This window comes from Cebus imitator, unplaced genomic scaffold (assembly GCF_001604975.1).
Source record: "Cebus imitator isolate Cc_AM_T3 unplaced genomic scaffold, Cebus_imitator-1.0 Scaffold31, whole genome shotgun sequence".
In the NCBI taxonomy this organism is placed as follows: domain Eukaryota; kingdom Metazoa; phylum Chordata; class Mammalia; order Primates; family Cebidae; genus Cebus; species Cebus imitator.
Genome location: NW_016107346.1, coordinates 3497435 through 3521852, shown reverse-complemented (window position 1 = coordinate 3521852; position 24418 = coordinate 3497435). Strand labels below are relative to the sequence as shown.

Genomic DNA, 24418 nt, shown 5'->3' with positions numbered 1-24418 from the left:
ATGACTATACTTTAATTCGTTTCATATGGCAGGGAGGGTCTAGAAAGCTAAAGATACCTGACAGTACTCATTTGATGCTTGTTATGGTCATTTGTTCCTATGCAATAAACCATTCCCAAATTTAGAAGCTTATAACAACACCTTATTATTTTCCGTCATAATTCTGTGAGTCATCTGGGCTCAGGTTGGTGGTTCTCCCTTGGATTTCTCATGCTTTTGTTGGCAGATGACATCTGGGGCTGACAGCTTCCCTTGGGTGGGTTATCCAGGATGGCTCGTTCACATGCTGGCAGTGGATGCTGGCTGAATGCTGGGAGCACAGCTGGGCCTTACTGACCATAGTACCCCTGTGGCCTCTCTCTGTGGTTTGGACTTCTCACAACACAATGGCTAAGTCCCCTGGATGGAACATCTAAGAGCCAGTGTCCCAAGAGGCAGGAAGCAGAAGCTGCACAGTATCACTTCCTCTATGTTTTATTCATCAAAGCAGTCTCAGAGCCCATCAAAGTTCAAGGGGGTGAGTGAGTGACAAGGTGACGTTGTATAAGAGCACAGAGGAGGGAGGATGTTATGGCTGCTGTCTTTGGAAAATATAGTCAGCCATGATGCCTACTATATTTTTTCACATTTTTGCAAATAACAAACCTAAACAAGATTTAAGAAAAACATATCAACAGAAATATATTTCAAACAATCAAGAAAGTACTCCTAAGATGTAAAAAAAGATGACTACTCAGTAATACCAGTTCCTTTCATTTAAGTTAAATTTCATAGATGGTAATTAAAGTATTTAAGGCATTACTGATCCAATAATCCAGTAAAACAAAATCCAGAAATAATGGAATAAATTAACAAGAAAACAGTGTTAATAATAATAACTACTACTATCGTACCAACCAGTGGGCCAGGCAGCTTACATTAGAGCCTTATCTAATCTTTATACAGCCTGATGAAATAGGTATTCCTACACCAGTTTTTCAGATGCGGGAACTGAAGCTTAGAGGGGAAACATATTTTGTGCATGATCTCACAGCTGGCAAGCAGTGGCCCTGAGATTCAATCCCAGAGTTACCTGATTCCAAGGTCAAGACTTTTTATACCTTATAGTACTGCCCTTTCAATTTACAGGAATATGCTAAAAGCATAGATACGCAAAAATACTTTTTTTAAAAGGATAAAGAATATAACTCATGAAAGTCAAAGATGTGATGTTTCCTAAACACACAACGTCATCTAAAATGAGCGTTAGTATGACTTTATGTATTAATCTTAAAGGTACTTTCCCACCATCTACACACATTTGTTAATTATTCCTCCAGGCAGAAAAATATTTGCCTCTAGTGATTCCCATTTTATTCCAAAATATACTTGAGATTTTGGCTAAGTTTTAACAGAAATAACCAGATTATTTAGTATACAAGTAGGAAAGTACCTAAGGACAGAATCATCCACCTGAATGGCACAAGGCTCCTGTTACACCTGTTATGTGTATGATTCTTAGGTTGCCTTAGTAATATGTGGCTTTGGTTCTGGTCAACCCATTGGCTATAATTACCTTAGTGCTAATGTATGAATCTACTATACATATGTGACTAGAGTCTCTAATTTAAAGACATCAACACAGCAGGCAAGAGGAAATCAAGCATAGTTGAAGAGGGAAGGCCTGCCCGGAGGCTGTAGAAAATAGAAAAGGCTTTCAGTCAGTGAAAGCAGGTGCTCAGGCGTTAGGCTGGATTTAGATTCAGGACACATGGCTCCCAGGATAGGAGACAAGCAGTGGGGAATGTCAAAATTGTGTGTGGTTATAGGTATGTCCGTGCGCACACACACACTCAGGAAGGGATCATGTATTCATACAATTCTATTAAAATAGTTATTAAGTCTCTACCACTTGTTTGGGGCACACCCCTTGCCTTCAATTAGTTTATATCTGTATGGGCAGTTTAGATGTAAATGAAATGAAAATTTAATAGTGACATGAGAAGTTTCAAAATCTTGGTTACAGACTGTAGGTCATGGAAACCTAGTCCTGGAAGAATTGTGCTAAGAATTCGGGAGACAGGTGGATCCATTATCTTGCTCTGTGATTTCAGGCAAGTCAAATCATATCTCTGCATCTGTTTCCTCATTTATAAAGACCGATGCTAGATTAGATTATTTTAAGAGTATAAGTAAAGGCAGATGCTGGATTCAATTATTTTAAGACGTATTCTGGCACCCTTACCACTTTCCTGGACCAGTGAACACAGTGTGTGTGCTTTCTTTCACTGACTAGACCATGCTCCAGGGACACCAGTTTTATTTGGCCCCCACTTCCACTTCTCCTCCTACCTGAACCTGACAAATGAGCCCTGAGACTTTGAAGCCTATGCTAGGTTTGACAAATAGTTTGCAGGAGTAGTACAATCCTTCTGAGGCCTTTCTTTTTTTATACCACTCCAGGCTATACATCATTATGCCCATAAAATTCAAGTGCACATTTTAGTCTTTCAAAATTATCCAATGTATTTGTTTTCTGTATCTTCCTATTTTCTCTAGATGTCATGAAAGATCAAAATACCCTTTAATGAGTCACAGATATTTCTGCAATGTTTGAGGCTTTCATTTTTAGAATTAGTATGCTAGGATAGAAGTAGCTATCCACTTAAGAAAAATTTATTAAGCATCAAGCATGGCAAACCACATTTTAGGCGCAGGAGACATAATACATAACAAGATGTGCTCCTTGACCTTGAATAGGGAAGAGTTTAGTGAGAGTTTTACTTGAAAAAATACTGCAAATTTAAATGTCCCCATTTTCTTTTAGCATCCTTTTTCTCTAAAAGTGCTTATGTTCTACCCAAGATAATGAACAAGGTCTGACTACTTGTCAGTGGTTTGGCGTCATGGATTTTCCATTTGTCTTTCACACAGCTGACCAAGAAGAGGAAGCTCACCCCGAATTCAAATTTGGAAATGAACTTTCTGCTGATGACTTGGGTCACAAGGAAGCTGTTGCAAACAGCGTCAAGAAGGTCAGAGTCCCCTTTCTTTCATCACTTTCAAGAGGTAGCAGCTGTTATTTATGAAATCTTGGAAATGTGAAAACCACAAGAGAATAAAGTCACCTGTAATTTCCCATCTAAATTGCTTAGGATACAAATCTGTGCTTGGTGACCAGAATTTGACACATACACAACATTAAGTTTAAAAGGACATTTAAATTACTCATTAGGGCCAGTGTTAAACACTACCCATTTGGCCAATGTCCTCTAAATATTATCATTTATTGTGTTATCATAGCTGGGGTGGGAGGCAACAACAGCGTCCCAGTGGTAAGGTTTAATCTTGAATTCATCAGGAAAATGACCCCTGAACATCCCGAGTCCAGCCCTCATTCGAGAACTAGTCCTGCTAATTATAATCCTTCCTCCTAAAGTAGACTTTAAGCATAAAAATGTTTCCAAACATTCAGCCAAGAAAAATAGTTATTCCTGTACTTACCTTTTCTCAGGCATAGTCTAGGCCACATGACCTAAAAGGGTAAAACATTCTTGCCTTCAGACCCTAGGCAGTTCATGGCCCCCTGTAGCTTAGGGAAAGGGACGGGAAACAGCAAACAAGCAAGTAGCCAAATAACTACATAATTACAACTTGTGATAAGTGCAACTATGAAACATAAACATGAGTGTTAGAGAATAATGAAGTAGAAGGAATAAGGAAACCAGAATGCAAAGGGGCAAGAAGAATTGGCCACGCACAGATACAGGAATCACTTTCCATGCGGAGGGGCCTCAAAAGCTACAGGAAGGCTTGCAAGTAGAGGGCTCGATGAGGGTGGAGTGAGGAAAGATGAGATGGGGCAGGTATGTGGGAACTGGGTGATACAGGATTTGGGAGGCCATTATGAGAAATTCAAATATTAAGTGAAATGTGACACTACTAGAAAAGTTTAGAGAAGGGGGCAGTGTAACCTGATTCAAGTTCTAAAAGATTGCTGTGATTGCCATATGGGCACTAGTTTAGGAAACAAGAGTGGGAGCAGGAAAAATCAGTGAGACAGTCTGCTGCTCTAGGCCAGACAAGAGTCCCTGATGGTCAAACCAGACAATGGGTACGGAGAGGACTAAGTGGCTTCAAGACATGTTGAATAATGGGACAGCCTACTGATGGATGGAATGTGGGAATGAAGGAGAGAGAAGAAGTCAGATGACCCTCGAGTGTCCTTGTTTGAGGAACTGGGTAGGTGGTGGTACCATTACTGGCATGGGGAAGACCGAAAGAGAAAGAACTTGAGTTTCAAATGGGATGACTATTTGAGATGCCTGTGAAGTATTCAAGGGGAGGTGTTCATATAGCATTGCCATCTGACTCTCTCTCTGGGTTCATTTCCTAACTGTCTAACTTTGGGTAAGTTACTTAACCTCTGTGTACCTTAGTTTCCTCATCTGCAAAGTGAAGACGATAACACCTGTTTCATGGGGTCACTGTGAAGAGTGGATGTTTTGTGACATGTCAAGAGCTTAGCTTGGTGCCTGGCACATGGTAACTCCTGTAAAGGTATTAGTTGCTGGTATATTATCATCCTTTTCATCTTTATCATTGTCATTATCCTCATGATTACTGGCGTCATCATCACACGTTTGTAGAAGACAGGTTGAGCTAGAATTACAAGTTAGGAGTTGAAGAGATCACATTTGAAGCAGTGGAAATACTGAGATGATTCACAGGGAGAGGCAGAAAAGAAGGCCCAAGTGGAGTACTAGTTAAAGGTGGGTTCACAGGAGAGGAGCCAGAAAAGAAGAGCAAGTTATAGCCAGAGACGTAGGAGGGAAATTAGGCAGTGGCACCAAGAAAGCCAAGAAAGAGAACAGTGTTATCAGAAAGATCGAGTGGTTGACCATGGAATCTGTTAAAAAACTTAGACAGGCCACGAATGGTGGCTCATGCCTGTAGTCCTAGCAGTATGGGATGCCAAGACAAATTCTCATCAGCAAGGGCCAAGAGTGGAGGGCCTGAGTGAGGGTGGATCGCTTGAGGGCGGATCGCTTGAGGTCAGGAGTTTGAAACCAGCCTGGCCAACATGGTGAAACCCTGTATCTACTAAAAATACAAAAAAAAAATAAGTCAGGCATGGTGGTGGGTGCCTGTAACCCCAGCTATTCAAGTGGCTGAGGCAGGTGAATCGCTTGAACCTGGGAGACGGAAGTTGCAGTGAGCTGAGTTCGCGCCACTGCACTCAAGCCTGGGTGACAGAGCGAGACTTCATCTCAAAGTAAAATAAAACAAAACCTTAGACAAATTAAATTTAATAGAGTTTAGTTGAGAAAAAAAAATTCACAAATTGAGCAGGCCCCAAACCAGAAGAGATTCAGAAAGACTCTGGTGAAGCCATGTGGTGGAAGATTTATTGACAGAAAAAGGAAAGTGACCTACAGAAAACAGAGTGAGGTACAGAAGCAGCTGGATTGGTTACAGCCTTATTTGCCCTATTTGAGCAGAGGTCGAATAGTTGGCCACCTTCGATTGGCTGAAACTCAGTGATTGGCACATGAGTAGGTTACTGTCTGTTTACACATCCATTCAGTCTACAGTTTACTATGTGAAAGTTTGTGGAGAAACCATTAGAATATGTAAAGAAACAGCTTTGGGCTAAATTTAATTTTTAAAATGCTACTGACTACGTAAGAAGACTCAAGAATGTCCACTGGGCTGTTAACATGGAGGTCATTGGCAACGTTAAAGAGATGTTTCAGTGGAGTGCCAGGCAACGTGGTGACACTGGATCACACAGATATGAATGAGTAGAGACTATGCTTTTGAGAAGTTTTGCTGTGAAGGGGAGCAAGAAATGGACTGGTGGCCAAAGGGAACCTGAGGAGCAAGGGAGTGTTTTCTTTTTAGGATGAATGAATCTGGAGTGTGTTTGCAAACTTGGAAGAGTTGCAGTAGAGAGGAAGAGATTAGTTTTGCAGGAAAGAGAGGGGATAACTGCCTGCAATTCCTTGAGAAGGTGGAAGAGGGTGGGATCGCTGTGGTGCAAAGGTGTGGCCCTTCAAAGGAGCTGGAACACCTAATTAGTGAAGACAGTGGATGAAGATGCCGGTAGGCAGATACATTTGGTGATAGGAAAAGGGGAGAGAGTTTGATGAGCAAAGCCAAAGGCATATTGTCTTTACATCCTACCTTTTCTGATATAAGGAATTGTGACTACTTTGAGAATATTGAACGCCTACTAAGACTCAAGGATATTGTTTTAATACAAAAATTAGCTGAGTGCCGTGACATGTGCCTCTATTCCCAGCTACTCTGGAGGCGGAGGCAGAAGAATTGCTTGAATCCAGAAGGTGAGGTTGTAGTGAGCCAAGATTGCGCCACTGCACTCCAGCCTGGGCAACATAGTGAGACTGTCTCAAAAAGAAAAAAAAAGAATGTTGCTAAAGCTTCATCAGTACTGTCGTAGTCAGTTGGGAATGCTATCACAAAAATACTATAGACTGATTAGTTTAAAGAACAAAAAAATTTCTTACTATTCTGGAGTTTAGGAAGCCTAAGATCAAGGTGCCACCCACTCAGTTCCTAGTGAGGGGGCCCTCTTCATGGCTATGTCCTCACATGGTGGAGAGAGAATAAGGAGGCAAGCTCTCTTTTGGCTTGGCCCTCACAACCGAATTACCTCCCAAAGGCTATCACAGTGGGGATTCAGATTTCAATATATGAATTTGGGAGGGTATGGGGGGGCTGCACCAGCATTCAGTCCGTAGCAAATACCCAGACATGAATACTGAGTTACTCAAGAGTAACCATTCACGCTGCTGCCCCTTACAGATCAGGGGAGGGAGCCACATTGATTATTTATTTTCCAAGCCCCATGACTAAAGCGCTAATTAAATAATTATAATAAAGCATCTAAGTAGGTAAAGACTGTCCACAAAGGAGGGAAAGAGCATTAAGATTAGCCCTTCTGGTGCATAAAACAGTGAGGTCGTCCATGTTATGTCATCAGTAATGTCCTATTTTAGCAAATAAATAGAGTAACAAGTTCACCTATGCTTATTTAAATATCTATGTATGTATGGCTAATACATTTGGAATTTTGCCCTTTAGAGAAGTAAATAAATTATTTCCTTTCTCTAATTAGGCCTCAGATGACCTTGAACATGAAAACAACAAAAAGGTAACAAAATAATTCCCTTGCACATTTAAATTAGATGCATCTAATTTAAAAAATCTTCAAAGGAAGGAATTAAGCATGGTGATAAAATGATTAAATCCTGATAAAATTATAAAACTAGGGCAGGTGAGTAAGATGACTTTTCTAAAAGCAGGTATTTAATGCAGTAAGGCATTTTCTTCATTGGAATTAGAGATTTCATTCCTGCATTGGAACTACATGATCATCAGCAGATTGAACTTGAAAATGAAAATGAGCTAATAGGTCATCAAATCCATATTATAGCATAATAGAAAGGTTGATCTTAGTTCCCACTACATTGGCATTCTGGAAGATCATTGATTAATTTTACACTCCATAACTTCTAGGATTATTATATGATGTTATTAGATATTGGCTTTATTGTAGGGAAGGTAAAGTTACATTTTCACTTTCTTTCATCCTCTACAAAGTTCTTCATAATGATCAAAGTGGTCTTATTTAGTAAGTATTTATGGTTTATCCTACAACACTGAGACTGACAGCCACCAGCAAAAGTTTGCCTGATAACTTGGTTCTCACACTTCAGAGCTTCAGAAAATACTGCCCTGCTACCTGTCAGTCCTATCCTATTTGGAGTTGAGATCCTGTCTTCTTACCCTCTAAATATTAAATTTGAAAGAATCATGAATAAATATGGTCACAAGTCTCTCCCAAAATATTTGTGATTACTTTGTCTCCTGTCCTAGAATTTCATAATTCATAATTGGAGTCAACAGTGTACAGATCGACATTGGTCACTGCCATTTTTTAGTTGTTATGTTAATTCTCAAGGCATCAATCTACACATGTGGTCAGTGGGTAGGACTCTAATCCCCACTACACATCACAAAGAGTGATGAGACCGTGCCTGCAAGAATTCATCCTGGTGCCCAGCACATAGCACTTGGTGGTATTTATTATCATTAAACACACATGGAAGGAATGGACATGGCACTTGTTTGGTAGGGGAGCAGGAGGGACACATGAAAATGATAAAAACAAAAGCAAAACCAAGTTACATTACTTGATTATTTCAGTTTGAAATAATCAGTTTGATAATTTAGAATGCTCAGATTGTTAAGTCATCAGTTAAGACAAACAGTTTTTAACTCATGCAACTGAAGAGTTTATCCAGCTAGATTCACTCTATGCAGAAAATTTAGCTTTGCAAAGTTCTCAGCAAAAATATTGATCACTTTTGAAGGCATTATTTTTGTTGTTGGTTTTGTTGTTGTTTTTTCTGATTTATCAAGAAATAAACTAATTTGTTTTCTTTTTTCCATATGCAAAGTAATACAATTTCAACATGTCCTACGCAGCAAGTTATTAGATTGCTTTTAAGAATAAGCACTTTTTTATATACTATAAGCCACGTATGTATGTGGCTTACATTCTAGAGCAGTGCTGCAGTGAAGCACAGTCCCCAAGGAGGCAGCATCGTTAGCTCCTAGGAACTAGTTACAGCAGTGACTGGCCTCACTGCAGACGACTTCAACAGAAACTCTGACCATGGGGCCCATGAATCTGTTTTATTTTAAAAAACCGGCCGGGTGCGGTGGCCCATGCCTGTAATCCCAGCACTTTGGGAGGCCAAGGCGGGTGGATCACGAGGTCAAGAGATCAAGACCATCCTGGTCAGCATGGTGAAACCCCGTCTCTACTAAAACTACAAAAAATTAGCTGGGCATGGTGGCGCGTACCTGTAGTCCCAGCTGCCCAGGAGGCTGAGGCAGGAGAATTGCCTGAACCCAGGAGGCGGAGGTTGCGGTGAGCGGAGATCGCGCCATTGCACTCCAGCCTGGGTAACAAGAGCGAAACTCCGTCTCAAAAAAAAAAAAAAAAAAAAAAGGCTTCCAGGTGATTCTGATGCACACTAAAGTTTGAGAGTCAATATTTTGACATAGTGCTTCAATTTGTAAAAATATGAATAATACCTGCCATATCTACTTCGTAGCATTGCTGTGAGGTCTAATACAGTAATTTCTTTCTTTCTTTTAAGGTGGAGTCTTGCTCTGTTGCCTGAGACTGTCTTGCACTGAGACTGCTCAGTGGTGCAGTCTCAGCTCACTGTAACCTCTGCCTCCCGGGTTCAAGTGATTCTCCTGCCTCAGCCTCCCAAGTAGCTGGGATTACAGGCATGCGCCACCATGCCCGGCTAATTTTTGGCATTTTTAGTAGAGATTGGTGTTTTGCCATGTTTGCCAGGCTTGTCTTGAACTCCTGGTCTCAAATGATTCACCTGCCTCAGCCTCCCAAAGTGCTGGGATTACAAGTGTATGCCTCTGCTCCCAGCCGGTAATTTCTTGAATATTTTAAGTCCCTTAAAAATCTAAAAATGTCCTACAAATGTAAGATAAGCATAATACTTTTTAAGCTTAATATTTTATGATTATCTCCTTTTGCATTATTTAGAGCTACAACAGACACTAACGTCTTAAAATATCCTTTAGTATAAATTGAGGAAGAAAAAGTCTTTACCTTTCAATTTATGTGTGTGTAAATTGTCTTTAGTAAGGAAATCTGTAGCACATGTTTGTGAGTCCCACTGATGTCATCAACTTATATGTTCTCTTCCTTGTGCTTATAGGGCCTGGTCACTGTCGAAGATGAGCAGGCGTGGATGGCATCTTATAAATATGTAGGTGCTACCACTAATATCCATCCATATTTGTCCACAATGATCAACTACGCCCAGCCTGTAAAGTTTCAAGGTTTCAATGTGGCAGAAGGTAACACATAAGGTTAAATGCCATCGCCTTTTTTGCCTGATTTTCTTTTATGGTGCTGATGAGCTTTGATCTAACTTGTTGCCGTTTTTCTTTGTGGGCATGGGGTCTGTTCCACCTCACCCTATTTTTGTTTCACAGACCGTAGAAGCCACTTGTCCTTGGTATGTGGTGACATTACATTGTCATTCTTGACATCACCCACAAGGTGGCGCGGAGAGACTATGGGTTTGTTAGCAGTGGGTCATATAGCCTCTTCTGTTCCCACGTGCATTCACAAGACTTATTTTAATCAAAAGCTGGTTTTCAAAAACATAAGTATTTAAAAACTTCATTTCTGGGCTAGAGAAGCCATCATCATCATCGTCAAAAATCTGTATTTCAGGGGTGGCTGTGGCAATTCGGGTACACATAATTTCTTTAATGATTCCCAATTTAATTCAGTACATTTTTTTAAAAGACAGATGTCTCTATCCACAGGATGTTAATGAAAGTAGGAGCTACTGACGATAATGTAGCATTACCCTCCAAGGCCTCGTGATTCAGGGTGTAATGATATTTATTTATTGCTGTTTTTCGATGAGGGTTTGATGGCAGGGTTCCTGAGTCCATCTTTGCTTTTCTTTTACAGAACGCAATATTCATTACAACATGTCTTCTTTTAATGAATCAGTCGGTCTTGGCTACTTGAAGACACACGCAATTGAATTTGTCAAGTATCCTTATGTATCAAGTGGAATGAGTGGGTAACTCAACGTTGATTTGGCAGGACCCTCTGAAATAGATAAATGGCTAATATATCATTCTAGTGGTGGAGTTAATAAAATAGTATGTGTGAAAGACTATGGCAGCCATGACAATCTGCCCAAATGAAAATGGTTTTTATAATCCACACAGTGAACTGTGATCTTAAGCATCGTTTGTAAATGTGAAATTTGCTCTGTGCTGTCTACTTGTTTGTCATTGTTGGCCTAGACCTTTGTTGTTTTAGCTCTTTGTTGTTTATTTTTCTCTGCTGTAGGACTATTTTTTTCTGTTTTCCTTAATAAGTTACACAGTTATAACAAACGGCAAATGAGTCGCATTTACCCCAAGGGAGGCCGAGTCGATTCCAGTAATTACATGCCTCAGATTTTCTGGAACGCTGGCTGCCAGATGGTTTCACTGAACTATCAAACCCCAGGTAGGAGCTGATGTCCAGTGACCCCAAATTCCATGAGAACACTTTGACAGGATGGTGCCAGCACTTCCCATCAATTGGCTGTGGGCATTTTTTAAAGGAAACAGACATATGGCAAAGCAATGTGTTATTGGATTTATATAATGGTGAGAAATAAAAAACCCAAAATAGAGCAAACAATGGTAGAAGAGAATGTGTTGTTATTTAAATTTAATTCCTTTCATAAATGCCGTGACTATTCCTGCTAACCATTATTCCCTATTTAAAATATTTCTCATTTTTCTTCCTTTTGGATCAAAGTTTTTATCTTTGTTTCCAGAGGCAGAATTAAGTGAAAAGAATTTGAGTGTCTTTGTACAGTAACAGCTACTCCTTTCTCCTTTGGCGAATACTCTGACCACTGTGAACATTTGGCAAATATGGCTGACACAGAGGCACTTCACCAGAGAAGAACAGAATGTTTTGGAGTAAACTCCACTAAAACGACATATAAGGAGTTACATATTCTAAGAAGTACTAATGCATATCTTGGTCTTCCAAAGTATACTTCAAGATAGGTTTTCAGTATATAATGACTTTTTTTTTTTCTGGAAGGAAAAGAGTAAATTTTTATAAAAACAAACAAATTTTTAAAGTTTTTGAGGTTTGCTTAAGAGCCTAGGATCACAGTATTAAGATTACAGTTAGCAAAATAGAAATAGGATAGAAATATGCCACAAAACCTGTTCACTGTATATGGTCAATTCTACAGCATGGTTCTTACAATTGTTAAAATAAAACAAAACCAGAAAACCCTATTTTCCTTCATTTTTTTGCTATATAAGTGTATTGCCCATGCTTCTCAATTTGAGGATTTTTTTAAAATCTGTATTTTAAGAATCTTTGTCCACCTTGTTCCCTGCTATCTGGACTGAGAGGAAGATCCTTTGACTTTCATTCCTTTGGCATAGGCATGAGCTGATTGTACTTCCCACACCTTGGGGGAGCCTCCCCAGTGACCAGAAGCCCCTCCTACTGGAGCCGCCATTCTGCATGGGGTCCCCGCAGTACTTGCTAGGTTAGACTATGACATGATAGGTACCAATTCAGTCCCTGAGTGTTTATAGTGGGGCCCAGTAACAAAACCCTGATGACTTCACTTACTTAATAAGAGGACAAGTTGTGTTCTCAGCTGTCAGTGAGTCCATAGTACGGATTAAATGGCTCTAAAACAGTTTATTCTGTAGCCCAGCTTATGTTTTATTCTATGATATTAGGTTTAAACACAGCATTTTGATGAGGAAAAAAGTGCATCAATTTACCCATTTCTTTTGCTGATGAGAAGAAAGATTTTATTCACTAACAAGAGAAAAGTCACAAGCCATGCACTGCCAGTGTCTCATGTGTCTCATCATGGAAGCATGCCACCAAGTTTTATGCAATACTTTTCTAGTTCATTTTCGAATCTTTTAAATCAAGTTTCATATTCACCGTACCAGGTATCTCCATTGTTCCCCTCCCCGGGGAACCTGAGACCCAATCACTGTAGCAGGTTGGGTATCTCTACTCACAATACTCATCGAACAATCGTATGAGTCCTATACTGAATCCAGTTTTTAAAGTGATCATTAGCATGATCTTTATGAAAACAAGTTTTATGCTTAATTTTAATGAAACATGAGGTCAATTCAGCATGGAAAAGAGTGTGTCTTAAATAGACCAAGCAGAACCTTGTAGTATTAAAGAGGGACCTGTGGGCCTGGGAGCAATCTGATACCTATTGTTTAAAATCACCCCATCAAGGTCTTTTTTGTCCAGGAAGACAAGATGCTAAATTATTTTTGTCTCTTGACAGATTTGGCGATGCAATTGAATCAGGGAAAATTTGAGTATAATGGATCATGCGGGTGAGTAATGTGATTTAAACTGTTATCACCTAGATTTAGAACTCCATACTACAGCTATAATGAAGCCATGTCATTTTCAATTATGGGCTAAAGAATTTAAGCTGGGTTTGAGGGATGGGATAGAAACGAGTGAAATACCTAGAGTATATTTGCAAATATGCATTCTTCATCTACCCCATTTTACTAAGCAGGTTTTGGTTTTTTTAAAATCACAAGTGAAGCAGTTCATACATATCCTAGAGTTTAATTCTCTCACTTTAAAATCAATAGTGGAGGTTTTTATGTCTGGGACAGGAAATATTCCCTGCACACTTGAGTATTAACTGCAGATATAGGTCTTAAATATGTGCATTTTCCTAGGACAAATCAAGAAATGAAGTTAACTTCCTATGTAATAAAGTTGTGGACATCAAGTTGAATTTCATTCAGTTCTGAATAAACCTTTGTCCTCTATTGATTCTTTTTTTGTGTCTTATAAGTAGCAGTTATCAAACAATAATGCTATGAATATTGTCCTACTTTCCTTAAATAGCAGTCTTGAAAATCTGTGAACCAAGAAGTGAAATAGGAAATGTTAATTCCACAGAAACGCTGAAAGGTTAAATGAAAATATAAAATTAGAATTCTGTAGAGATTAAAAAAAAACAAAAACAAAAAAAACTATGCGTTGATCTTCTCACCTCACCCTGGCCCCATATGTCTGTCTCCAAGCAAGTAAATATTAATAACTCCAGACCACTGCCCAAAGGCCTCTAGAGAACTCCAATGGAAAACCAGCCCCTGTCATAATGATGCTATTAGAATTTCTTCATGGCGGCTTTATCACTGAAAACTGCCAATCAAGATAACATTTTTCAGCAGTTGTGAGTTGGGAATGACTTTTCAGAATGCCCGCTCCCTCCCCCTGCTTGCCTGGTGAATGGTTCTCTGCCAGTCTGGCTGCATACATGGTGATTGTGCTAGTCCCTGAGTCACCCACCAATTACATACCTGAAGTATACCCTACATTTTCCTCTGCTGTGTGCTTTGGAAGAAAAAAGAAATGTGTAGTTGGGGAGAAAAAGATCAGAATTCACATTTCAGAATTATATGAAAGCTGTTTTGTTATTTAATACCAAGTGTTCCAACTCGGGAGATTTTGCACATAAATTGCTTCATAGACTTTCTCCTCCCCCAGGTAGTGGACCGAGGCATAAAGTCCCAGGGGTTCAGCCGTGGGCTGGGTGTAAAAGCCCTAGGCTGGGAGTTTAAAGATCAGGGTTTGAGCTCAGCTCGCAGCTGCTCCTAGTTCTTGCTATATTGCCTAGAGCAGGTGTGTGAGAGTCAGAGCCTCTCTTCTCCGCTTGATAAAATGAAGACGGCGACACCTGCCACACAGAGTTTGTTGTAGTCAAAGGCAAAAAAAATATCTTTTTCCTTGAACAAAATGGGGAACTGAAAAAAACTTTGTCCTTTGACTAAAACTGAGTCCTTTCTCAGGAGGCCCACTTTTGGGCTTCCCTTTCAGTCACTGTAGAATCCAGTTTGAGCAAGAATCTCGCTAATTCAGTTTAGGGAAAATCCCCAGTCCTTGGTATCTGACCATCCTGGATATACTGTCACCTTAGCCTACCTCCAGCAATAATCCTATAAGGTCCGTTTGGCCAGAAATCCTTATCCTTGACGTTTGCTCTTAGTAATTTTCCATCTGTTGGCCCTCACCCTACGCCTTGGTTCTAAATCTCCACGTATGCTTCTTGGGGTCAGAGTTGAGCCCCTATACCTGTTGTCACAGCTCCCTACCCCTTTGAATAAAGTCTATTTACCATGTTTAACAAGTGTTTGGGTATTTTTTTTTCTTTAATAGTTACAATAGCTCAGTAAGGTCAAATGGGTGAGTGTGTACAAACGGACTTCAGGAGCTGCGCATTTCTGTGCAAAAGTGGGAATTAAGAAAAACTTAAGGTCTTACCATCAATCACACACACATACATTGCAAGATTCAATGAGTGCTCTATTCAGCTGGCCTTTAAGGAGCCCAGGGAGGCAGCCTTGGCAGTCCTGGCTCTTAAAGGACCCATCAGGCATGGCCGTGCTCACTTCAGGAACCCTGCAGTGGCCCGGTGATGCTTAAAGCAGTTTCCTCACCCACCTCAACGATCCCATGAGGAATCCTGGCAGCCTAGCCTGATGCAGGGAGTAGAATTATATCTGTATAAAAAAGTCCTGACAATTCTGTGTTCAGTTTGTTTATCCTAGAGTTTCTAGTTAGCCATCATTAGCATGTGCAGTGTCTCACTCTCCACCTTTTTTTTTTCTTAAGATGGGGTCTCGCTCTGTCACCCAGGCTCAAGTGCAATGCTACAAACCTGGCTTAGTGCAGCCTTGACCTCCTGGGCTCAATCCATCCTCCCACCTCCACTCCCCAAGTAGCTGGAAGTTCCCACCACCACACCTGGATAGTTTTTGTATTTTTTGTACAGACAGAATTTCACCATGTTGTCCAGGCTGGTCTCGAACTCTTGAGCTCAGGCAGTCCACCTGCCTTGGCCTCCCAAAGTGCTGGGATTACAAGCATGAGCCACTATGCCCAACCTCATTGGTCATTTTTAAATGCATTAATTTATTTTAAAATACTTTCACAAACAAGGATCATGTTGCTACTTTAGCCTGAATTCTATGCTGATGTATTGGACGCTATGTGACCAAAGGCATAGCATACACCTCACCAGAAAGGCTGAAAAATAGCATGCAGTGGGGCAGCCCAGGTTGATATAGTATTAGCAATACGGTTGAGTCTTTAATCTCCTAATTCTCCTTTCCATACACCCAGCTGGTGGCAAAGGCTGTCACTGGCAGGGAAAAGAGAAGAAATTGCCGTCACCTGCATGCCTCTGTGTTCCTCGGTGGTGGTAGCTGTGGGGCCCAGTACTGCACAGGAGCTCCTGTCCCTGGTGCTTGGCCAGCTGGAGCCATGCATGGCTCTCACTGTGTCACCCTTGTGGTTATCCCACCCACCTGCAAAGACTTAAAAACCACCCCTTTGGACTGAGTCTGAGGACTGCATTTCTTAAAGAGGCATTCTGTGCCCTTTAGGCCTGTGGAGGCAACAATCCCTGTTTTATTTAGAACATCAGTGTGCAAAGTACACAAACCCCGTCTGCTCCCTGGCTGATTTTGTGGGAGGGCATACCGTTGGGACCAGCAATTGTGAATGTTACCAGGAAAGTGAACAGTGTTTTCAACAGTATCATTTTGGAATATGGAAAAACGAAAGACATTTCCCTAATTCCAAATGAAACAAAATAGTGTAAATTTATATCTACGATCATTTTAGGCTTTCATAGAAAAGTGGATGATTGATATCAAAATGGTATGACATTTTATGATTCAGAGGCAGTTTTTATACAGTAGTTCTCCCTTGCCTGCAGGCCACACGTTCTAAGAATTCCAGCAGATGCCTGGAATCACCAAACCAAATATATATTACATATACTGTGGTTCTATATAGACATACCTGTGATAAAGTTTAATTTATAAATTAGGCATAGCAAGAGATTAACATCAATAACTAATAATAGATCAGTTATAACAATATAGTGTAATAAAAGTTATGTGACTGTGGTCTCAAAATATCTTAATTTTTTTCCATTTTTTATATTTATTGGCTATTTGGATATTCGATTTTGTGAAGAACTTGTCTATTACTCATTTTCCTATGGGGGGTTTTCTATCTTTTAAAATAGATTTTTTTATTTCAAATTTTTATTTTCCAACTTTTATATTAGGTTCTATTTTAATATTTTTGGAACAGAATTGACCACGGACAGCTGAAAGCTCGGAAAGCAAAACTGCAAATAAAGGGGGATACCATATAATATCTTCAAGTTGGAATGTGTCTTATAATGCATGGTAGCTTGCAGTTATAGTCCTCAGCCATTTTGCTTTCTTGCAGCTAAATAAAGTAATGGCATGTTGGTGCCCGTGGTTCCAGCCACTAGGGAGGCCGAGGCAGAAGAATCGCTTGAACCCAGGAGGCGGATGTTGTAGTGAGCCGAGATTGTGCCACTGCACTCCAGCCTGGCGACAAAGCAAGACTCTGTCTCAAAAAAATAAATAAATGAAATAAAATAAAAAATAATGGCATGTTGGACAACTGATGGCATCTTAGGTGTGACCCCATTTGCTTCCTTATGACCCCATTTTCTCATTCTTGGAGCTCCTGTCCACCCACCTGGTTGACAACCCTTCTTCTCTCCCCCTCTTGCCTTCCAAGGCCCTACAAGTCCACAGAGAATCCTTAGATCCCTGGTTTGCTATTAGCTTTGGCCTTGTGCCGATGCCTGCCACACAGACCTAGATGTCTGGAATGAGTTCATTTTCTGTGCCAGAAATCACCAAACAGACCATCTATGTCATTTGCAGTTTAAGCTAGATTAGTTATTCTTTCTATATTCCAGATACAGGCCTCCTATCAGATATGTGAATCGTAATGTTTTTCCTTTCTGTGGCTTGTCTTTTTACTTTCTTGATAATGTCTTTTAAAGCACAAAAGTTTTCAAAGGAAATCCAGTGTACTGTTATGTGTGCTTTTGGTATTTAGAATCCATTGCCAAGTTTAGATCATAAAGATTTGTCCTATGGCTTCTTTTAGGAGTTTTATAGTTTGGCTCTTGCATTTAGTTTTTTTTTTTTTAAATCCTCTGGGCTAATTTTTGTATATGGTGTAAGGTAAGGATCCAGTTTTATTTATTTATTTATTTATTTGCATGGAACTATCCCATTATCTTGTCACTCTTTATTTAAAGACTATTACTTTTACCCATTGATTGGTCTTGGCATCCTTATCAAAAATCAATTGGCCACAGATACGAGGATTTCTTTGTAGACTTTGATTCTGTCTCATTGATTTATGTGTTTTTCTTTATGTCAGTACCAGACTGTCTTGATTAAATCTTGCTGCTTTGTAGTAAGTTTTGAAATCAAGAAGTGTGAGACATTCCATTTTGTTCTCCCTTTTAACATTGTTTTGGCTATACTTGATCCCTTGACTTTCTATATGAATTTTAGGATTAGCTTATTAGTTTCTACCAGAAAGTCAGCTGGGATTTTGATAGTGATTACACTGAATTCACACATCAATTTGAGAAATATTGCCAGCTTTACAATATGGTCTTCCAACCCATGAACACAAGATGGTTTCTAATTTATTTAGATCTTCTTTAATTTTTTAACAGTGTTTTGTAATTTTCAAACTGTAGGCACTTATTTTTTTTTAATTTATTCCTAAGTGTTTTATATTTTGCTGCTATTATAAGTGGAATTGTTTTCTTAATTTCATATTTGGATTGTTCATTGCCATTGTATAGAAATACAAATGAATTTTTATGTTTATCTGGTATCCTGTAATAGTGGTGTATTTATTTATTCCAATAGTTTTCTTTAAGTGGATTCCTTAGAGTTTTTTATGTATAGGATCATGTCGTCTGTGACTAGAAATAGGTTTACTTCTTTTTTTCCAATCTAGATACCTTTTAATTCATTTTCTTGCCTAATTGTTTCTGCTAGAAATGGGGAAATAATTTATTTTTATTTTTACCTACCTCTAGCTGAAATTTCAATTTCCTTTGATTGTGAATGTAGACAACAATCCACAGTCACATTAGTGGTGACCTTTGTCTCTCTCACCAATGTAAATCACAGATATTGTCATAGCTCATTACTGTTGTTACAGCTGTCTCAAAGTATGTTTGTACACATCAGTACTTTAAGATTATTGTCATCATAATTAGATCTTACCATTAGGTCTTATAATTTAATGCATTAACAAAAGTACAATTAATACAGAGGTAGAATATCACATTTCATATTTTGATAACTATAGCTAATATAATTGGTTTTTCATTGTTATTCTTTGCATTTTATTTTATACATAGAAAGAAAAGCGTTTAAAGGGGATCAGGGGAAAAAACGTTCAAGAGAAGATGATAGGATCAGGAAGTCCTGGATGCCACTGAGCCTCCCATTGAACCTGAAGCTCTTTAAGGTTTTCCATAAGGGCAGGCACATTCTCTTCCATCCTTAAGACCCTCTGCCTAAAAGCCTGGCTCCTATGTTACAGATGGAGAAAAGGAAGCATGCAGTGTTTCAACTAGCAAGTGTTTTAGTCTTTGTAAAACCTACTAATAAAATAAACTTTTGTACTTTTGTCCTACCAGGTACCTTCTCAAACCAGATTTCATGAGGCGGCCTGATCGAACATTTGATCCCTTCTCTGAAACACCTGTTGATGGCGTTATTGCAGCCACTTGCTCAGTGCAGGTAAGCTCGTCACAAGGTAGTATAAATGTATATGCAAATAGTCCTTGAAATGATAAAATATTTAATGTTAAATTGCAAGATCCATGTGCTGCTCACAACTTTGACTTAAGATACCCTCTACATTTTAAAAATGAGACACATTTTTTTTAAATTGTACTTTAGGTTCTGGGGTACATGTGCAGATCATGCAGGATTGTTGCATAGGTACATACATGGCAAGGTGGTTTGCTGCCTCCATCCCCCCATCACCTATATCTGGCATTTCTTCCCCATGTTATCCCTCCCCAACCTCCCCATCCCCTGCTGTCCCTCCTGTAGCCACTGGCAACAGACCGCAGAGTGTGATGTTCCTCTCCCTGTGTCCATGTGTTCTCGTTGTTCAACACCCACCTATGAGAGAAAACATGCGGTGTTTGATTTTCTGTTCTTGTGTCAGTTTGCTGAGAATGATGGTTTCCAGATTCATCCATATCCCTAAAAAGGACACAAACTCATCGTTTTTTATGGCTGCATAGTATTCCATGGTGTATATGTGCCACATTTTCCTTGGCCAGTCTGTCGTTGGTGGGCATGTGCATTAGTTCCAGGTCTTTGCTATTGTAAACAGTGCCGCAATGAACATACATGTGCATGGAGACACATTTTTTCACTGGTAAAATTATTAGCTACTTAAAGTGAAAGACACCATCAAAAAGTACCTGCTCCATGATTCCCTTTATACAAAATTCTAGATAATGCAAATTATAGTGACAGAAATTAAATCAGTGCTTGCCTTTGAAAAAAGAGCAGGGAGGAAAGGGTTATAAAAGGGCACAAAGAAACTTTGGGTGATGATACAAATGTTTATCATCTCAATTATGCAGATAGTTTCACAGATGTGCTCATATGTCCCAAATGATCTCATTGTACATTTTATTTTTTTATTTTTTATTTTTTGACACTGAGTATCACTCTGTCGCCCAGGTTGGAGTGCAATGGCACTATCTCGGCTCACTGCAATCTCCATCTCCCAGGTTCAAATGATTCTTCTGCCTCAGCCTCCGAGTAGCTGGGATTGCAGGTGCCCACCACCATGCCTGGCTAATTTTTGTATTTTTAGTAGAGAAGGGGTTTCACCATGTTGGCCAGTCTGGTCTCGAACTCCTGACCTCAGGTGATCCACCTGCCTCAGCCTCCCAAAGTGCTGGGATCACAGGCATGAGCCATGGCACCCAGCTTAATTGTACAGCCAATGAATTGCATATAATTCATTGTATGTCAATTATACCTCAAAAAATCCATTTCAAATTGTTAGCTAGTAAATAATATAAACAAAAAGGAAACGTAATAGATAGTCATTTGAACACTAAATAAAAAATTATTCTTCCATAGCTTTATTGTAGATGGACTAACATTGGTCTTTACAAATACGTAAAACTGCCTAGCTGACCAGTGTCAATATCTGTAATAACAGACAAATTCTAGATTTGTTTTTCTTTCTGTGTCTCAAGACTTTTAAAATAATTCACTAATTAGTATGGCATGATGGAATTTCAGAGCTATGAAGGGATCTTAGGACATACCTGAATTCATCACTTCATTTCATAGGTGTAGACACTTAGGTGAGATGAAGAGGCCGTGACACTATTTCTTTGTATTATGTATATTTTTTCTTTGTTCTTTTTCTAGACAGTTCTAGAAGGTAGAACATCTGCTTGAAACAGTTGGGGTCTTTTTGCATATAGTAGTTGTTCAATGTTGTGGTTTATAAAAAATGAATACATTACTATGATAGATAATTGAAATTCTCACTCCTCCCCCAAAAAAACAATTTCTTACTTCCTGATTATTCTTTGCTACTAATGCTTACACAGAGTTTACTTCTCTTTCTTCTATTTCTGTGCTGCTGCAGGTTATATCAGGTCAATTCTTATCAGATAAGAAAATTGGCACCTACGTAGAAGTGGATATGTATGGGTTGCCCACTGACACCATACGTAAGGAATTCCGAACTCGCATGGTTATGAATAATGGACTCAATCCAGTTTACAATGAAGAGTCATTTGTATTTCGGAAGGTAGGACATTTTCAGCATGTCAAACTTCCTCTACTAACTTGGGAGCCATGTTTTAGTGCACAGACACTGCACGATAGAGGGACAGTTATTCGACCCACAACATCATCTTTTTCTCTTCTCCTAATGGCTAACTTCTGTAGCTGTCACAGAATCATTGGTTCTGTTTGGCCCTGCCCTCCTTTTGGTTCTCCTCTCCTCCTTGGAGGAGCCCATCTCCTGCATGGCAGTGCCTAAGCTCTGGTTTGCCATCTTTTAGAATGAGTCTTTGCTGTTGGACGCCATCATATACTGGAGAGTTCTTCCCTATCCTGGAAGTTACTGGTGACTTACACTATTCCTTTAGTCAAGTAGTCAGGTAAGATGCTGCACTCCAAAATTAAGGTCAATAGATGTCACTACATGGGCATGGTCCTGTCTCTCCAGAAAGAGTGATACCTGTTGCTTACTTGCAGGCCTTAACCTTCTTGTACTGTTGTTAGTGTTTTACTTTTTTCTCCTAATACTGTGCCTTGGATCCTAAAAACAATCACGGCCATTATCTCTCATGTTCAGTTTTTAATCTCTTACTCACTTTTCGCCTTGGTTTCTTTTTTGTCAATTGAAAATGAAGTGGAAACACCACACCTCGGTAGTGCTGTCTCTAAGAATGTTCACTTTGCCTTCTTACTCTGTTATCCTGACCAAAATGATTTCTTCCTGCTACTTTTGGCACAAATTTTCCCACTGGTTCTGCTCCATTTGTACATTATACACCACAAACAATCGGCTTCTTGCCTTCACAAAATCGGGATTACCCATTTCAGAATAGAGTAAATGGCTTACAGAAACCAAATGAAGGAAGATCAATGTAGGTTTGATGAAACAGGCCATTTTGACATTTAAGTTTACCCTGGGGTGTGAATCCCGTTATCCACACAACCCTCAGATCCCATTGTTTCGTTCCCTGCCCCTATTAGGACATGGTGTAAATTACATACACAACTGTGATTTCGTTTTGTTCTTCCTAGATTTTCCAAATGGTTATAGCTGGATCCGTGGCCACATGGCTACTGTTCTTTGGCATAATGAATAATCTCTACTCACATTTCTAGAAGTCGAGAAAGTTGACTCAGGCATTCTTTGGTTTGAATGAATGAGGAAATATCCAATTTAGTGTTTATATATAATAGTTCTGACACTAGAAACAAGATGCCAATTCTGAGTCCTCCCATTTTCTTCAGAAGTTAAATTGTTTTTTTCACTGCTAGCAAGTGCTTTGTTGTCTTTCTTGTCGTAGTTGCATTTTTCACTAATCTAACATGGCAAGAATGACAAAGCCCAAGCCTCTGTTCACCGCATAAGGAGGAAGAGAGGGAAATTGGCTAATTTACCATGATTTCTCCTCTTCATCTTCATTAAGTTGGAATTAAATTATAGCCTCCAGATGTAAATAGGCAACATCCATTGTCTAGCTTTAAACATAGCACTCAGATCGAGCAGGATGTCCTGATTGCTTTTAGCCAATAAAAAGGCATTCCTGATTAAACACATTGAGTACCCTTTTTGTAATGTTGCTGTTTTGTAACTGAATCAGGTTTCTGCCATCTGAACTCAGATTTTATGTTCATTTATTCAGTTTGGGGATGGCAGGGGTAGGTGTCTTAGAATCAAAGTATGTTAATGTTTCTAGCTACAGCATCTTACTCTATTTAACATCCCAACATGTGGTAGAAACTGAGGAGTGCAAGAAACAAGGAAGACTCAAATTTATACATAAAAGTTATCTCTTATGCCTGAAGGATTTATTCAAAGATACCTTCCATATTCTTAAAAACAAGCAAATAAAGATGTTAGGAGCATGCCAGATATTAGATCTCGGGGTTAGACCTCAAGATCCCCAATTCCCAGGCCCTACTCTGTCACTGATATCTCTGTGATTGAGGGAAGTGACTTTATTTCTCAGTGTGTCCTTTTTCTCATCCATTATATGGGTGGGGACAAGGATCAATCGCAAGAGTTGAAGTAGTAATCTTTAACATTCATTTCATCTATTATTTTTCAGAAGATAATTTCCACAAAACATGTTCCAATTGCTTTTCTCAGTGTCTTGGGTGTTGTAGCTCACTCAGTACGTTTTTGGGAATGCAGATTGATCATGGACTTATTTTCACCATCAGAGAACATTTAAGAACAGCATGGATTTGGTCCACACTTCTTAGAGTCGTGGTTCTTAGGCACTGCATTGGAAAAATCCATGAAAAGTCCTGTTCTCTGTTTGCAGGTGATCCTGCCAGACCTGGCTGTCTTGAGAATAGCAGTGTATGATGATAACAACAAGCTGATTGGCCAGAGGATCCTCCCGCTTGATGGCCTCCAAGCTGGATATCGACACATTTCCCTTCGAAATGAGGGAAATAAACCATTATCACTGCCAACAATTTTCTGCAATATTGTTCTTAAAACATATGTGCCTGATGGATTTGGAGGTAAGATAAATATTTGGTTACAGAATATGATATAGATGAGGACCTAGATTATAAGATTATAAAACATCTCACCCATGCTTTAAATAATACTATTTATAGTACTATCTATTTACAAATAGTATCAAATAACACTGTCTATTCCTGCTAATGCTGCCAACCCTGATCACCTTGAATATATCAAGAATACTTCATAACCTCAGGTTTCATAGTAAGAAATAAAAGCACAAAGCTAGATTATCTTTTGAGTCCTTTCTTATTTTAAAATACTATAATTTTATGTTGTTTATCAATTTTTACAAACACATTTTGTGAAGGGTATATTTATACCGACAATCAGACTAGGGGAAAAAAGACAAAATTAAGGTGAAACCGTGATATCTTATTAATAGTATCACTAAAAGATTTAAATTGAACTCAGCTATCAACATGCCTGAATTTTCTTCCAAATCCACAAAAGAGTTCAATTTCATAAAAAATCCCAGTCATCAATCCCCATGTTTTAAGGTAATCAGTGGGAGGAATCCAAAGCTAGATTAAGTCATAGGATTTTGCTTACATGCAAGCATGTTAACTTTTTATGGGCCCCATCTAAGCCAGTAACTTTTTTTTATTTTTTTTTTTTTTGAGACGG

General features: G+C 39.2%; 1 protein-coding gene across 15 annotated transcripts in view; it reads left to right on the top strand.

Annotated features, from left to right (window-relative positions):
* Positions 1-24418, top strand: part of PLCB4 (phospholipase C beta 4) — a 395299-nt gene that overhangs the window by 320830 nt on the left and 50051 nt on the right. For 10 of the 15 annotated variants that reach the window (XM_017523965.2, XM_017523963.2, XM_037736896.1 and 7 more), the window contains 9 exons: positions 2914-3014; positions 7121-7156; positions 9762-9903; positions 10532-10616; positions 10959-11083; positions 12915-12966; positions 19164-19266; positions 21158-21322; positions 23583-23787. In XM_017523965.2, coding sequence (XP_017379454.2) covers positions 2914-3014; positions 7121-7156; positions 9762-9903; positions 10532-10616; positions 10959-11083; positions 12915-12966; positions 19164-19266; positions 21158-21322; positions 23583-23787 — 1014 coding nt within the window. The remainder of the gene's footprint in view (positions 1-2913; positions 3015-7120; positions 7157-9761; positions 9904-10531; positions 10617-10958; positions 11084-12914; positions 12967-19163; positions 19267-21157; positions 21323-23582; positions 23788-24418) is intronic. The other 5 variants (XM_037736898.1, XM_037736900.1, XM_017523966.2 and 2 more) reach the window with 1 other exon arrangement.